A 17,470-nucleotide genomic window follows, 5' to 3' on the forward strand; every position below is an offset into this window, starting at 1 on the left:
TTGAAATATATTTTACAAAAAGAAAAAAAAAAATTTGTGATAATTTTATATCAATAAGTTTTACCAAGTCATTTAATGATATAAATTGAGCTATATTTGCTCTTACATTATCAAATATCAATGTATTTACATAATCACCTTGCAAATTATTATTAATATTTGATGAAATGACTTTGCAAATTATAATGATGGTAGACAAAAAAGAAGACACATTAACCAAAGAAAGGTAAAATCATATTTCAGCCAATGACAAATGTTTGTTCTAAGCAAAAACGAGAAATCTTCAAAAGTTTAATTTGGCCATTCATCCAATTGCCATTTCAAACATTCCCAACAAGCAAATAGAATTAGAAGCAAGTTACAAAATCATCATCAGTGGAGTGATAATTCATTCAAACCACAGATATATAGCTCTTAATGAACATAAACAACAGAACTTAGTTAGCAATAAAAACTTATATGGGGAAACCTCAAAGTTGACACTTACATAAAACCTCTATTGCCAAAATCCCCTTATATAAATTATAAAATACATCCTAACATCAACAACATCATCAGGACATTAAAAAAAAATCCTGGTTTTTCACAACATACTAAAAACAGATTACAGAAAACAGGGCAAGATCAAGACTGACTACTTGCCAATACTAAGCACATTTTTTTTTACCTTAAAAAGCTTAGCCCTTCTTCTACAACTCTATATTTTCGTCTATTCATATTCATTTGGTGGAGCTTTTTATTACGGCACCTCGTTACCCGTTCAAAAGCTTCACCACCTTATGCTGTATTTCCGTTCTTTTCTTGCTTCTTTTTTTTTCACTTTTTTCTTTTTTTTTCTTCGGTCGTTTTCTTTTCCAACAAAACCAAATAACACAAAAACCAAATCAAAGAACTGCAGAAAAACTTGCCATCCAGTGTTCAACGGAACCATCCAACGGCTGTGCTTCACAGGCTTCACTTTTAGAACGGCAGGAGTATCAAAATCAAAGTCGCATTTTGATATCATCGACGGCTGAAAAACAGGAAATCTGGGTGATTGACTTGAAGCTGTCTTAACCAGTCATCTGCAGCTTGAGAGAGGGAGTTTGCTAATATGCGCTCAGATCCCCCATTTGCAGTCCACAAGGATCCTCTAAACTTGTAAGAAGCAAGACCGAAAACAGGCAAGGACATTTTAGGGACGCCTTCTGTCGCACTAGGACGCATTACAACTGGAGCACAAGCATTCCATACACCTGAAAGAAGACATGACATTGCTTGGTTTACAACATAGCTGAAAATATGAAACTGATATACACATAATTACTATTACGTGACACAACAATCTACAAGTATTTTACGAATCCAGGTAGGTAAATAAAAAATAATATAACATCTATTCCCAAACAGTCAAACTTCTTCTCATATATAAATGGGAAAACATGTATCCCTTTTTGCTAAAATGATGATTCTTGCTCTACATCCATTAACAGAGCAAAGCCATAATGCCCAAGCAACAAAGTTGTGAAAAAAGGAATTCTGCTGAAAAATGATGGAAAGAAAAGAATAAAGGTGTTTTCGGTAGATTTCTTATTTGAAATCAGTGAGAACCTGAAAGTACTTGAATACTATAAATAGCAAAATAAGAATAATGTGAAAGCATCTGGAAGTCTCACATATCATATCATTCATGTCTATTTCTTTACCATTGTTTACATTAATGCATGAATGATATAACTGTATAGATAAAAGTATACAAATGAAGCAAAGCAAATAAGCAATTTAAAAAATACATATAGATAAAAGTAGGCCGATTTCCAATTTGTAAAGCAATTAGGTCATTGAAAAATTATTCCAGTTATACCTCCGCCACTATTGTTTGACAAGTTTTTTGTTGTTGTTTCGTATCCAATTTCTCCTCCCTTCAGAAATTAAATGTACTAGCAACAAACCACATGTAGTAATCGAAGAACTATTTTTTTAAAAGACTAAATTTTGTTACAATGACACTTATTACGTCCATGTTTATGGCCCCATGCTTAGCTAGCACGATATATCATGTCTTACTAATTAGACTGACATAAATTATAAAGAAAAAAAATGAGAATCATACACTACAACAGAGAAGTGGTTAGATTGTCTATTGTGTAATGTGTAGAAGACTTGTGGTTCAAACCCTAGCCAAATAATTAGACAAATGGATACCTATTGCCAGTTTCTTATTGATATGTGTTCAACTTATAGATAAAATCAAAGTGTGTGTTGCCTTTTGCAATTCATATGTTCAGAGTTGCACACCATCACTTATGTCTGTGGCCAAGTCTTTATGACTTGGGCACCCTCTAAGCTGTCCACCCTCTAACAATTTTTCCACCCAAGACAAATGTTAACAAAACCTTTAATAAATGAATTTCTTTCTCATTTATAATTTAATGGGGGCAACAGTCCTCCCACTTAACCCTATCATCTTTAGATACAATTGCTAAAGACCCACGAAGAATCAAACACCGGACGTCATGGGGCCAAACCCGTTAGGCTCATACATCATGCATGTGCACACACACATTATTTTATTCCTAGAATCCTCTACACAGCTAAACAGTTCTGATTTTTTATGCCAAAAATAGTAAAGATGGGAACAGCCGAATAGGCAATTAAATCCCCTCAAAAATCAATAATGACTACAAAAAGGAGTTCAAATATCATTGCACTAGTGTGGAATGAGACAACATTAGATGGTTAAAAAGTACCATCTATAAAAAAATTACAAAATTAAATCAGCTAGTGCAAAAGACCTAGTTAATGGTGTTCTACATATCATGGTATCTACAAAAAAATAAGAACATTCAAATGTGTAAGCAAATCAATTTCAAACATAGTTTACCTCCCATAGGCGTGTGAAGATGATGGTACGTTAGAAAGCAAGCATCCAGATCTTTTAAAGTTGGCCCAGTTGGAATTCTATATATTGGATACCTACATCAATTCCAGCAACACAAACCAATTAGATAGATGACCAGATATAAACATCACAAGTATAGAGTTTAACAGTGCTGGCAGTACCAGGCAACAGAAATCCAGCTGGATCTTAAGAGATCACAACTTCTTAGCGACTTCAGCTCAGGAAGCCGAAATGCAAGATCTGCTAACTGTGAAAATAAAACAAATTAAAGCTCAAGCAGGAGTGATACATAATTTTCTAAATCTATACAAAAAGATTTCCAGCTTTCCTTACCTTATCAGCCAACGGTACACGACTATATGGAGGGTCCCGTTCAAGATACTCAAATATTAAGCAAGACTGAGAAATAGCAGATTCACCATCATCACTAGAAAAATCATCTTGAAGCGAACTAGGATGGTCTCTCAAAGATAATCTGTCTATCCTCCTGGAAACATCACTAGACAAATTATGTTGACTATGTTGCTCCCGCATATATTTTAATCTTTCAGTTTCGCAATCACTGCTTCCATCACTACTTGAATCTCTAAAATCACTGTCACTGTCCTCATCTGGCCGCCTATCACAAGCATGAATAAAGGATGAGAAAGTAAATCAAATATAAAACAAATGTACTCCATACCAATGTTTAAAAAGGCGTTTTTGAGGCGCGCCTCAAGCTGAGGCGTTTGAACAGTGCCTCAAGGCGTGCGCCTTGCTGAGAAGAAGTGAGGCGTACACCTCATGTGGTGAGGCGTTGAGTTGAGGCGTGAGGCGTTGAGGCGTAAGAGGCGTGCGCCTCAAATTTTGTGTGTGAAATGGGCTATTTCAGCCCTAAAAAAAGGCTCAAATTGGTATTTTAAATTTAGTTTTCTGCTGCCTAATTTAAAAGACTTGAAAATTTTTTAAAAAGCCCAATAAACATTAATAAAAAAGCCTAATAAAATACTTAAGTGAGCCCAAATAAAACTTAAAAATAAAACCCTAGTTTTATCTTCTTCATAGCAGCTCATCTCTTTCTTCACAGCAGCACACAGCTGCTGCATATTGCTTCAAGTTCAACCCACGAAAAAAAAAAAAGCTTGCTGCTTCTTCTTCCTCTTAGGTGCTCTAAAAGTATTGATTCTATTAATTTTTTAGGCTTACGCCTCATACGCCTCGCCTTACAAAAAAAAAAACGCCTCAAGGCTCATTTGCGTTTTTTTAAACATTGCTCCATACTACATAAGGATGAGAGTAATAGGATAGGAGGGGAGATGCAATTTTGACTAAATTTCCATAGAGGAATCTCAGTCTAAAAACAAGTCAAGCTGAGGAAAAGACACTAGCAAGATGGTCAATGATCAAGGCCCCAATTAAAATATTCAATCTTCCTACCACCAGCAATGAAACCCAATCTCATTGACTCTATGATTTCATCTATTTAAAAAGGGCTCTAACTAAGCAATGTAGCTTAGAAAACAAGGCCCCAATCAAACTTATTTAGAGATTTCACACTTCCTGGTTCCTGCTACACATAATTAAGAAATACAGCTACACCACCAGCTCCCCATCTACACATCATATTGGCGCAGCTAAAAAATCACATATAAGAACAGATATGGAACATGGAATGTTGAATTGAACATGACTAACTCACAAAGTAAAAGAGTACCGATAATCAAAATTGAAGAACCCCATACTCTGAATTTATTCTCCATTGAAGCCCAAAGAAAAAATAAATGGATTAGAACCAATTAGCAAACAAAACCAGAGAACCAAAGTTACAAAATTACACCAATACATACACCACAAACGGACCAATTTCTAAAAATAAAAACACACCAAATGCTTCCAATTGATTAAATTGAATGAAAAAAAGACGGCAAACTCAAATTGAAACTAAACCGGTGGTAAGATTAATACCTTTGCTTTACGGATAACTTGGCAGAGTCTCCATATATTTGAATACCGGATAAGTAAGGAACATAGTACTGAATCACACAATCACTGTCATTCAATACTAGAGGAACTCCTGCACCATAAGCGCTCCACTCCTTGAAAGACTCCCACAGATCACCCAACACAAAAAATGGCCGGGATTCAACTTCACCACTCCACCCTTTCATCGTCGTCTGATATCAAAAAAAAAACCCACAAAATATTAGTTTGAAAACAAAAGATCCAAAAGAAACATTATCAAGACCAAAAATATGAAATACAGAAACAAAAAAGCCAAAAACTAAGTCGAATCCAATTCGAACAAGACCTTAGAAGGGTATTGAGTAGGTACGGACGGCGTGATCGACTGAACGAACCGCTCAAGATTACTCAACGGCGAGACAGGTTCAATAACCGGCATCGCAATCGGCTTCTGCGGTTCCCCAAAGCTAACCCGGTCAACATGGTTATCGGGCTCCCTTTGAACCGTAGTTTCCTTGACCGAAGAAGAAGAAGAAGAAGACGGAGATGGCGTGACGTCACTCTGAGCTCGCCGTAGTTGTTCGGCGCGTTGGTTCTGTTGAGCTCTACGCGCTTTAGCAGAGTTATAAAACCGATCTTCACCACGTCCACGACCCCCGAACTGTAAACCGGTTCCCAACATGGCCAACGAAAACCCTAATTTGGTTTTCTCCTCCTCCAATAAACCCTAGAAATGAGAGTCAACGGGATCGGAAAAAAAAAATAAAAAAATTGGGGCTAAACCGGAAGAAGATGCAAAAACTGTGAGTACAATAATTTAAGCTGAAAAGAAGAATGCGAGATTGAATTGAAGGATCTGAGTGTGCAAAAATGGCGAAAATGAGAGTTAGATGAATTTTTTTTTTTTTTTTTTTTGGAGAAAAATGGAGTGAGAGGGTTGGAGTTTGAGAAAAGCTTTGGAAATAATAAAACCCTGAAAATGGATCTGAGGGATCTCTTTCTAGGTGTCGAAGAAGGGCAAAATGGTAAAATCACATTAGAGAGAGAGAGAGAGAGAGAGAGAATGAATGAATGAATATATGGAGAGAATGTATAAAAGGTAGCTATGGCGGAAGAGAGAGAAATTAACTCACTACTCTCTCGACGGACGGAGGAGAAAGAAACAATTCTTTCTCTTTTGTTTTTTTTTTTTAAATAAAATATAAATAAAAATAAATAATAAATTACAATTTATTAAATAAAATTAGATGAGTCTTACCTTAATTTTTTTATAACTTCTTTTTTTTACATATTATTACAATTTTTTAATTAATTTTTATGTTCGAAAATATATTAGAATATTATGTTTTAACTTTTTTTTTTATGAACTATAAATTATTTATCAAATTTTAATAATTTTTAAGAGATGGACCCACATCAAACCGAGGTAGAACAGTTTTCTCAAAGAAAAAATATATAGTATTATTACATACATTTGTAATAAAAAATAATATTTATAAGCATAATATTAAGGCTAATTATGATTTTTACCTTTAAATTTTAATATGTACTAAATTATGTGCTTAAATTTTTCTGATCATTAAAAATTAAATTCTCCCTAAATTATTAAGATTGTTAGATTTAAGGACTTTTATTTAATTTCATTCAATTTTACTATATCAGTGATTGTTTATGTACTAAATCATGCTCACAAACTTTGATATCTACCAAATCATATCTTCGAACTTTGACATATACTAGATAATGTCCCCTGAACTTTCATCCATGTTAGACTTTTTTTACTTAAATTAGACAAAAGTCTTTAAATCCAACAATCTTGATAGTTCGAAGAGCATTTTTAACGACCTTAAAAGTTCAGGGCATAATTTGGTACATGTTAAAGTTTGAAGGTAAAAATCTTAATTAGCCTAATATTAAATTTGGTGTAATGGTTAAACTAGATTACGAGTATTTTTTTTTTTTCTTTTTAAGTTTACTTTTGTCTCCTACTAAAATTATAGGGTAAATATCATTTTGGACCCTGTGTTTTGTAAAAGTTACAGATTGGACCCTGTGTTTTGTTTAATGACAAAATGGACCCTGTATTTTCTAAAATAGTAAAAATAGGATCCTGAGCTTAATTTTTGACAACTTTTTTTTTAATACAACCAACTTGAAGACAATACTTAATACGAACAGATACAAAAAATGTAAACAGTTTTATCATAGTACTTTTAGATCGGATTATAATTAAGCTTTATTTTGACAAAAAATTAATTTAGGGTCATATTTGTACTATTTAGAAAACACAGGGTCTATTTTGTCATTTAACAAAACACAAGGTCCAATTGGTAACTTTTGTAAAACAGATAGTCTAAAATGGTATTTACCCAAAATTATACCCCCTTTCACTTTAAATTTTAAGTTCGCCATTAATTATATTATAGCTATAAAAAAAATTATATAATATAATTTTAAAGGTAAAAATTAATTAAAAAATTATAATTGGTACGAAATTAATAGTACTTCTTTATTTTCTTTCAAGATTATTAAATAATATAAAGAGCAGTCCTTTCAATTAATTTTTTAAAAAATATGATAAAAGATTAAAAAAAAAAAAACCCCACTAAGCTAACGTGTGCTCTAGTCTCACAATTTTGTCCTGAATTTATATATTTATATATAAAAAAATTAAAACAAATTATAATACATCTCCCAAAAATATTTCCGTACACAATCTATTTCTGTTAAGAGAGTTCTTGAGCTTAATTTTTTTATGTACAACATTGTAATTATTTATAAATATTATAAAATATAAATAATTTATACTATGGAAAATATAATTCAAATTGTACTAAAAAATCTTTTGTAGCATATTCACTAATGTAAAATTTTTAAATAATTTATAATATTAAAATGGTATAAATAGTCTTTTTCTACAAAAAAAAAATATATATATATTTGAATGATGTTTTATTTTCTTAATAAGCTCGTTTGGAACGTCGTATTAAGTTATATTATATTATATTGTATTATACTATATTGAATTGTATTTTATGCTATATTTATTAGGTTATATTGTATTGTATTGTATTATATTGAATTGTATTTTACGCAATATTTTTATGTAAAATTATATGTGGTATTAATTTTTATGGACACCTAAATATATAATATTTTAGTATAAATTAAAGTTTAACATAATATTATATAAAAATATAATATATAATCTAATTTAATATAATACAATACGACTTAATATTGGAAACAAATTCTTATTGGTTAATTAAAGGATAATGCTTTACTAAATCAAGGAAATGAAAGCATAATGTTGATTGCCAACCATATGAAAGGTTTATAAATTTAGGTACATTTATAGTCACTATTTATGTATATTAATTTTAGTGATAAATTTATTAAGGAAAATATATTATTGGAATAAACTATGATATTTGATTTGGTAGGTTTTAGTGTTTGACACCTGTAATGTGATGTTTCTATCAGACATTATTTTTTTTAAAGTGGAAACTTCCTTATTAAAGTTTTTTCATTATGTTTTTTTATAATTAATAAGGAAATAAAACTTAGTTTTGTTCATTCTAATAATATTTCAGATAATTTTTTATTATTCTAATAATTTTTTTCTTTGAAACACACTCTATTGTGTTTGATAAAATAAATAAATAAATAAAAAGCCATACTCATATAACACGTGCCCCTCTATTTTTTATTTTTAATTATAAAATACATAGTATTTGTGTATTTTTTAGGTTAAATATTATAAAAGTTATTGATTGGACTTTGTTTTGTTAAATGACAAAATAGGTCATGTATTTTCTAAAATAGTAAAAATAGGATCATAAACTTAATTTTTGATAATTTTTTTTAATATAACCAACTTGAAGACAATTCCTAACACGAACAGGTACAAAAAATATAAACAGTTTTGTCATAACACCTTTAGATCGAATTATTATTAAATTTTATTTTGACAAAAAATCAGTTTAGGGTCCTATTTGTACCATTTTGGAAAATACAAAGTCTATTTTGTCATTTAACAAAACAGATAGTCTAATTGGTAACTTTTGCAAAACACAGAATTTCAAATAGTATTTACCTTATTTTTTATATAAAAAAAATCTCAAAATTATTATTGTTTATTTTAAATAATAAAATTCAAGTTTGTATTCATCTCTGTAATATTGGATGGGTCGGAAAATATTCTTTATTTAATAACTTATTTATATATTCAAATAATTACAAAAAAAAAAAAAAAAAACCTTATATTCAAATATTTATTCAGACATTTTATCAAAAAATAAAATACTCTTACAAAAAATGTATATATTTACTCAAAAAATTCCACTTTAACGCACATTTTTTATTTGAATTTCACTTGTTTATTTATTTTCTTGATATGAAATTAGCTCGAAATAGTTTAACCACTTATATACTTTCACAATATTTTTGTATCAAATGACATTAAGAATAAAAGTTTAGACATATATTAGGCTTTACAAAATAAAATTTTAGAATATTATTAACAATAAAATATTTTGTTATTAATTATATATAAATTGCGCACGCTACTAATTCAATTATGTATTTTAAAAATAGAATTTTACACTCTTTTGATAATTATTGGATCTTTACTCTTTAATTAATTTTATTGTTAGAGTTTTCTTTTTTATAGGATTCTTTAAATTTATTAGAGAAATTTAAAATTTGATGCTTATAATATCTTAAATTTCTTTTCCTAAATTCATAATTATTAAAATTGGTCAAATATGACCACATTACTATTTTCCCACAAATACTCCTCCCATTTAAAAAACTATAATCAAAAGGCTTAGTTCTCTCTCTCCCTCTCGCACAATACACCCACACCCACCACATCAGCTTCACCTCTGACGACGACGGACGACCACCCACCGCACGATGACGGACGACCACCCACCGCCACTAGCACTGTTATCGGACCACTCCGATCGAGACCCGCACTGTATCGCACAAAAACCATTTTTTTGGGTTTTTAAGGTCGGGTCCGATGGGCCCATCGGACCCCATCGGACGGGGCATTGGACCCATAACCCTAAACTAAAGTATTAAGCTATATAGAACACGGGATTAAAGCCAATTAAGATTTTCGTCCCCTAAACTTTGACATGTATCAAATCATGTCTCCTGAACTTTTATAACCCTTAAAAATTCTTCCTGAACTATTAAGATTATCAAAGTTAAGGATTTTTGTCAAATTTCATTCAATTTTACTAATTTAGTGATTGTTTATGTACTAAATCATACTCCCCATACTTTAATATCTACCAAATCACACTCCTCAAACTTTGATATGTGTCAAATCATATCCCCTAAACTTTCATCTATGTTAGACTTCCCTTACAAAAATAGATAAAAAAATTTAAATCTAACAATTTCAATAGTTCAGAGGATTTTTAACGATCAAAAAAATTCAAAAAATATAATTTAATACATGTTAAAATTCAAGAAATAAAAATCCTAATTAACCTTGTATTATCACCAATTAAGTTTATTATGAAATTTCATAATTCTTTAACATCTCTATATATATCTTAGAGCATTGCTATTGGGCACCAGTGGTGCCTAACACCTTCTAAATGTGTCGACTTGCAATTGGCTAGCGATACTCTATAAAAATTATTATATTAAACTATATGGGACCTGATACTTAATTGCACCAATAGCGATATTGACACGTAGGAGGGTGCTAGGCACCAGTGGTGCCCTTTAGCATTTCTCTATATCTTAAGATTAAGAAGAAAGGATAGAAAGGTTGGTGATTGGTGGAAAGGTTTGGTATTTGGATTAGAATGAAATTTACACGTGTGGATGTCGAGGACAACAGCCTCTGCACACGTGTATGGTGAGATTAACATGTGTTCGTGTTTGGCAAAGAGCCCTGTCTTTTTCTTATCCCTACAAAGAATATTAATAATAATAATAACCTTTTTTATTTATTTATTTATTTTTTTTGAACAATAACCTTTTTTATTTTATTTTTGATAATATGTAATTTTTTTTTTCAAATAATAAATATATAATTTTTATTTAGGGCCACGGACTCATTGTGAGCTTTATTAGAATACGCGACGCGCCGTTTAGTTTGCTGAATTGGTGGGTCACTCACGTTATCACTCTTTTACTAATTCGGGGGTACTTTCGTAAATTTATACCCAAACTAACCCAAATTTATTTACATTTCAAAAATTTATAAATATATCATATGTTAATAATTTTTATTTTATATGAATATATACTTTTAATTATACAATTTTTTTTTTGATGTTTTCCTTCCTATTCATAAAATATACTTATTAAACAAAAAATAATTTATTTTTTTAATATTGTGATAAAAAAAATATATTAAAAGTAATTTTTCTAATTATTTAAATTTATTTTTTAATAATAAAATATATTTATTATTTTATAATGTGTGAATAAAAGTTATTATGACTTTATATTTACGAAATGACGATCATTTAAATGTTGTTTTTTTAAATTTTTTTTTTTTACAAAATATAAATAGATTTTGTAGTGGTTAAAAAAATGAAGTATTCAATGTAGCAAAATTATTTTAAAAGATGCGATAACAATATGTAGTATATATTATAGAGTATTGTTATCGGAACTAGGAGTGTCTAGTACTATTCAGAGATAGCATCTTATGATTAGTTAGTGATATTTCTTAAAAAAAATATTACAATAAATTATATGGACTTGATACTTAATTATACCAATAACAATATAACACTAAAGAGAGTATTAGACATCATTGATATATTTTAGCATTTCTCTAAATTATAAGGTCCTATTATGTAGATATATTTTCGTTTATTTTTTTTTCAAAATAAAATCATTTATACATCACTACAGTTATATAAGATTACGCAAATCCCATTGCAAAACAAGATTTGTACAAGAAAGATTAACCTCTACATAATAGTAGCTTTGTTAATTAAAACTCAATTGACTAATACATAAACTACCCCCATTAGCTTCATAAAATACAAAAAAAAAAAAATACATTATCATATAATAACAAGTTTCGAATTTGGTCTAAACATTCTTAGAGCCTTTCTCCTTACTTTAGACTAAATGGATTGTTATAGAGTTTCACATTGCTAATGTGTAGAAAGATAATAAAATATATAAGATAAATGCGCTACTCCTTCGATTATCAATTGATTTTGAGATAAAACCTCACACTTTATCCCAAATTCTAACATGGTATCAGAGCAAAAAACAAAAAACAAACAAAAAAACCCTCTAACGACTATCCGACCAAAAAAAGAAATCGATCAAAGTGGAGCCAAAAAATAGCCACTAAAAATCCAAAAATAATTGATCCAAAAGCTAAAGTCAAAAAAGTCATTTGTGATTTGGGGATAGTAAGCCAAAAAAATAGCCACCAATCCAGAAAGTAGAGCAAAAGAGAGAAAAAAAAAACCGTTTATGATCGAGTTGTCCAAGATGGTGAACAAATAAAATAGCTACCATTTTGAGATGTAAAGAGTCTCACATTGTTAATGTGTGGAACGATAATAAAATATATAAGATAAATGAGTTACTCCTCCTATTACCAATTGATTTTGAGATGGAATTTTATTCACCTTATCTCAAATTCTAGCGTGGATGGTTTCTACACAATCAAACTCTATATTAAACTTGCTTTGGATTAAATGGATGATTTCAAGACAATTAGACTCTACGCTAAACCTCAAAAAAAAAAAACAGTCTTTTTCCTTGGTTTGGATTAAATAGATGACTTCTAGACAATCACACTCTCTATATCAACATTTTTTTTTATGTTTTTCTTAAGAGGAAAATATTCTCTAGTCTTTAACTATTTTAGAAATCTACTTAAACATGAGTAAGATAGAAGAGATTGGATATTTTTATAAATATCTAAAAAAGACAAAAAAATTGTAAAAATATAAATTTATAATTTTTTAATATTTTTATGGATAATAATATTTTTTAATAAAAATATGTAAAGTTGTTTTTTCATGAAAAATGGGTAAAAAAATCCATATAAATACAAAAAATATATAATTTTAGGTATTTTGTATAAAAATTCATATTTCTAATTCTTTTCCTTGAGTTTCATCAGATAATTCTTGTAGAATATAATAAAATGTTGATGAACACAATGAAAAACTTTGTTGTGAAATAATTTAATTGTTAAACATAATTTTCTAGAATTTAATGTTTATGATATTTCTTAGTTATTGAATATAGTAGAATATCAATTTCGAACAAAAAAAAAAAGTAAAATATCAATATCATTGAAAAGCTATTGTTTAAGTTGAAATTATGATAATGATGAGTACACATGAAAATTTTCTCTTTTTATTTTTCAAATAATTTAATCATTAAGCATAATTTAGTAGAATTTATGATATTTTCAATTATTAAAATATGTTGTACCAAGTTAACATGCAAGAGAAATGTCATTAAGTGTAGTTAAACATCATCAAGACTTTTATTGTAGAAAAATGTTTTAAAAAAAAACAGTGTATTCTACATTAATTTCTTTTTATATTAAATCTACCCTATAGAATAATAGGGGAGTGGTAGAAAAGTTTACTTAGCACTTCTTTTATTTTATTTTATTATATTATGACTAGTGGACTACACATTATTATAAGCAAAATATATTATTATTATTATTATAATTATTATTATTATAATTGTACAAGGCAATGTATACCATTCTTAATGACAATTACACTACATGCAATGTTTATAGGAACAAGACAAATGTGGAAATCCTCAATCGAAATGGTGAGCCAATGAATATGAATATGTTACATCTAAGTTAAGTATGGCAGAGTCACACAAGGTTTGTCACGTGGTGAATATATTATATTATTAAATGACAAAATAAAATAACCACATTTTGTAAATAATAAATCAATTAATTAAACACAAAAGAAAAAAAATGGATATTTAGCTCTACTAGGGTTTCCCTCCAACTGCCTCCTTTCCCTCCGACTTTGGCTTGGTGCATATTGAAGTTTTTGATACGGTATGAGTAGTACAACTCAACAAGATACGAAAAAATATAGATTTAGGCACGATATTACAAATTGGCACAACATGACATAAAAAATAGGCTTAAGCACGACATAACAAGAATTGACAAGCTCGAAGGCACAAGACATAAACACAAATAGACTAACTTGAAAGTACAAAAATTCCTATAATTTGATGTTGTTTAGTAATTCATAGAACAAACAAAATCAAATTATAACAGTTTTAACTAACAATTGTTAAGTTAGTTACATGCTGCAACATCGATTCAGTAATATTAACATTCTGCTTAGTTAGTTAAGTGCAATCTAAGTCTTTCTTTGCCTATTTAAATACTTTAGTCATGCTTATAATGTAACATACAATTCATATTGAATTGAGAGTGGGTAAGATCCAGTGAGAGACATATAGAAAGAGAGAAATAATTTATTTTCTAGTTTATGTTATTGTTTGATTCAGCCATTCCAATAGTTCTTGTTTTATTAATGCAAAATTCTATTTTCCTTTTTTAAAAGAGAAATAAATAACCATAATTTATAATAAATGAAACTTCTTATATAGTCACATTTCATAATAAATTTTATAAAATATTTTTTCAGGGAGTTTGCACCTGACTATATTATCTCTCATTTATATTATTTGGTATTTAGAGAAAGGTTTGATGAATGGTGGGGAAATTAGTTGGTAAAATTACTATAATATATATTCTTTTCAATATTAATATATTTTTTTTATTTTGTAAAGGATAATTTTGATATTATTTAGCATATTTTAAAAGTTTATAACAAAAATTATTATGAAAAACAATTTGAGAAAAGATATTTTAATATATAATTTAAACGTGGAAGTTGACTAAAAGATTATAGCATAAAAGATTGTAATTATCACCCTTATTTTCTCTAAGAGAATTGTTAAAAGGCACCATACCCTTTTTAATATTATACCGCTATTAGTGTAATTAATTATCGTGTACCATATAATTTAAAAAAAAATTATAAAAAATATCGCTAATTAATTATAAAGCGCACACTATCAAAATAACACTGTTCTTTCTCTAAACTAAGGTCAAAGCTATATGAAGAAGTGGGTTGGGGACCATAACGTGTTGACTATTACCAACTACCCTCTTTTTCTTGACCATATCGATCGAAACCAAACCCAACAATGATATCAAAAAACAAAATTAATTTTCTTATGAAAAAAAAATATATCTGAAGAAATTAATTAATACTCATGTATCTATATCTATTATCTATCTAATTAATCTATTTTATATTAAATCTAACTACCTACATATTCTATCTGCCACTTTATAATAATTAGATTTATTTAAAATGATATATATATAAAATTAAAATAGTGAGTAAATTTAATGTCCAAACCATCCAAAACAAAAATTAATATATGAATGTGGGGTTGCTTGGTATTCCAAATTGAAGCACCGACCTAAATTAGATAAGATAATGTATATAAATGAAGATTGTTATTGGGTACCAGTAGTGTCCAGTAATTTTTATAGGTGACGTTCTATGATTAGTTAGCAATATTCTTTAAAAGTTATTTTTTTAAGTTATATAAAACTCGATACTTAACTACACCAATAACAATATGACACCGAGAAAAATACTAGACACCAATAATATTTTTTAACAATTTTCTTCATAAATGTATACTATAAATAAAGTTGTTGGTTTCTTTATTAACATAATAAAACAGCTTTGCCAAAATATATATTATTGTCATAATAATTTTGCAAAATAATTCTTTAAAAAAATGATCTTTCAAAGACCTTAACAACCCATCTCACTCAAATTATCCATTCAAATACCTCAACAATACATCAGAATTTTTCTTTTAATGTAAGTATATATCACTTTTACATTTATTATATAGAGACATTTTTTTTTTAGTTTTAGTATTTGCCAAAATTATAATTTAGTTATTTTATATGACACATGTATTATAGTTATGGCATAAATCATGTTAATTTTTTTGAAAGTTTCATTAAATTTAAGATACCAAAAATAAAATTCAAATAATTAATTACATGCATGCTCATTTACATTTCGACACTAATTGTCTATTGGCAAAAGAGGGTCGCATATCCTCTTATTTCGGTATGTTGGTTGAGGATTGTAAGATTTTGTTATAGTCTCTACCTAATGTGTCTTTATTTTTTGTTTAAACGGATTTCTTAATAAAGTTCTTTCATAATTTAGCTCAAATATTTTATTTTATTTTTGATTGTGTGTTTCAAGGAATTGAAGTTCCTTTGATGTTCAAAATGTTTTATCATCTAATATGAATTAATGAAATTTAATCTTTGATAAACATTTTTCTTTGGTATCGTAAATTATTTAATTTTTTAAAAAACAAATAACATATTTATTATCACTACAATTTACACTGTCGTATTAAAAGCTAAATTATAATTTCTTATGTAATAAGTAAATTTTTTAATATTGTTAGAGTTAGTTACATATTGCTAATGTGTGAAAATAAAATGTAATATATAAGATGAATGAACTACTTTTTTCATTATCAATTGATCTTTGAGATGAAACCTCATGCATCTTACAATTTTAACATGGTATTAAAGTAATTAAAAAGCTTCGGCTATCTCCACCTTTGACCTCCAGTGGGTAATGAACAGGGAATGTACCCCCAATTCAATTCCCGCTCCCTATTTATACTAATCTCATCCCTGCCCCCACCCCACTTATTCTCCAATAAATTTAGGGTAGAGAAATCTCCATTGGATATGAGGATTCATTGAGTACCTATAAAAATAAAAAAATTATATTAATAAAATAGTGTAACGTAATTCAAAATGAAATAAATAGTTTTTTAATTTGAAATAAATATTATATCTAATTTATACTTCATGTTATATAAATTATTATAACAATAAGCTATAAATATAATCAACACATACATTTAAAAAATTATACAAATAACTTTAATACGATTATACAAATAATATTTAAAAAATTATATGAAAACTATATATTGAGCTCGCATATGGGGTGGGTAGTATTAGCCCCGACTTCGCCCCATAACCCACAAAAGTGGATATTCCCTCTCTCATTTGGGGTGGATACCCACGGGTTTCCATCTACGCGGTCAAATTTTTATCTCCAATTTGAAACCTTTTGACCAATGTGTGTCAATTTTTAGTATTGAGACCTTTGGTCTTGTGGATTTTTATAACAGTCAAAAACCTAACAAGAGGTGACATAAGTTTTTAGTTTGGCTACGATATCGTATTTAGAATTCGATAAGGTGCGTGAGTTACATCTCAAAACAAATTAGCAATAAGAGGAGTAGTCCATGAATCTTATCTATGATTTTCTCTTTCTACGTATTGATAATGTAAGACTAATTCTAATAAACACACTTTAAAACTTTATTTTGTAAGAAATTATGTAAAGAATATTATTTTATAGAATGATACTAAATAATGTATTGCAAAATTGTATGATATGAAATGTGGGGGTACTTTTTCTTTGTTTGTTCCATAAGGGTGATGATGGGCAATAAAGAAATTGTAATGGATGAGTTGAGACCTTGAAAAAATAGTTGGTTGAGAATGATCCA

The 17,470-nt window shown here is 28.6% G+C and overlaps 1 protein-coding gene across 1 annotated transcript; it reads right to left on the reverse strand.

Moving 5' to 3' along the window:
• Window positions 1–358: 358 nt before the first annotated feature.
• On the reverse strand, window positions 359–5,996 carry LOC115712652 (uncharacterized). The gene is made up of 6 exons (XM_030640960.2): window positions 5,169–5,996; window positions 4,826–5,034; window positions 3,215–3,500; window positions 3,043–3,128; window positions 2,864–2,955; window positions 359–1,235 (listed from the first exon to the last, which is right to left on the reverse strand). The coding sequence occupies exons 1-6, from the start codon at window positions 5,502–5,504 to the stop codon at window positions 1,003–1,005; spliced, it is 1,242 nt and encodes a 413-aa protein (XP_030496820.1). The 5' UTR covers window positions 5,505–5,996; the 3' UTR covers window positions 359–1,002.
• Window positions 5,997–17,470: the final 11,474 nt, after the last annotated feature.

This window comes from Cannabis sativa, chromosome 4 (genome assembly GCF_029168945.1).
Source record: "Cannabis sativa cultivar Pink pepper isolate KNU-18-1 chromosome 4, ASM2916894v1, whole genome shotgun sequence".
Taxonomy (NCBI): domain Eukaryota; kingdom Viridiplantae; phylum Streptophyta; class Magnoliopsida; order Rosales; family Cannabaceae; genus Cannabis; species Cannabis sativa.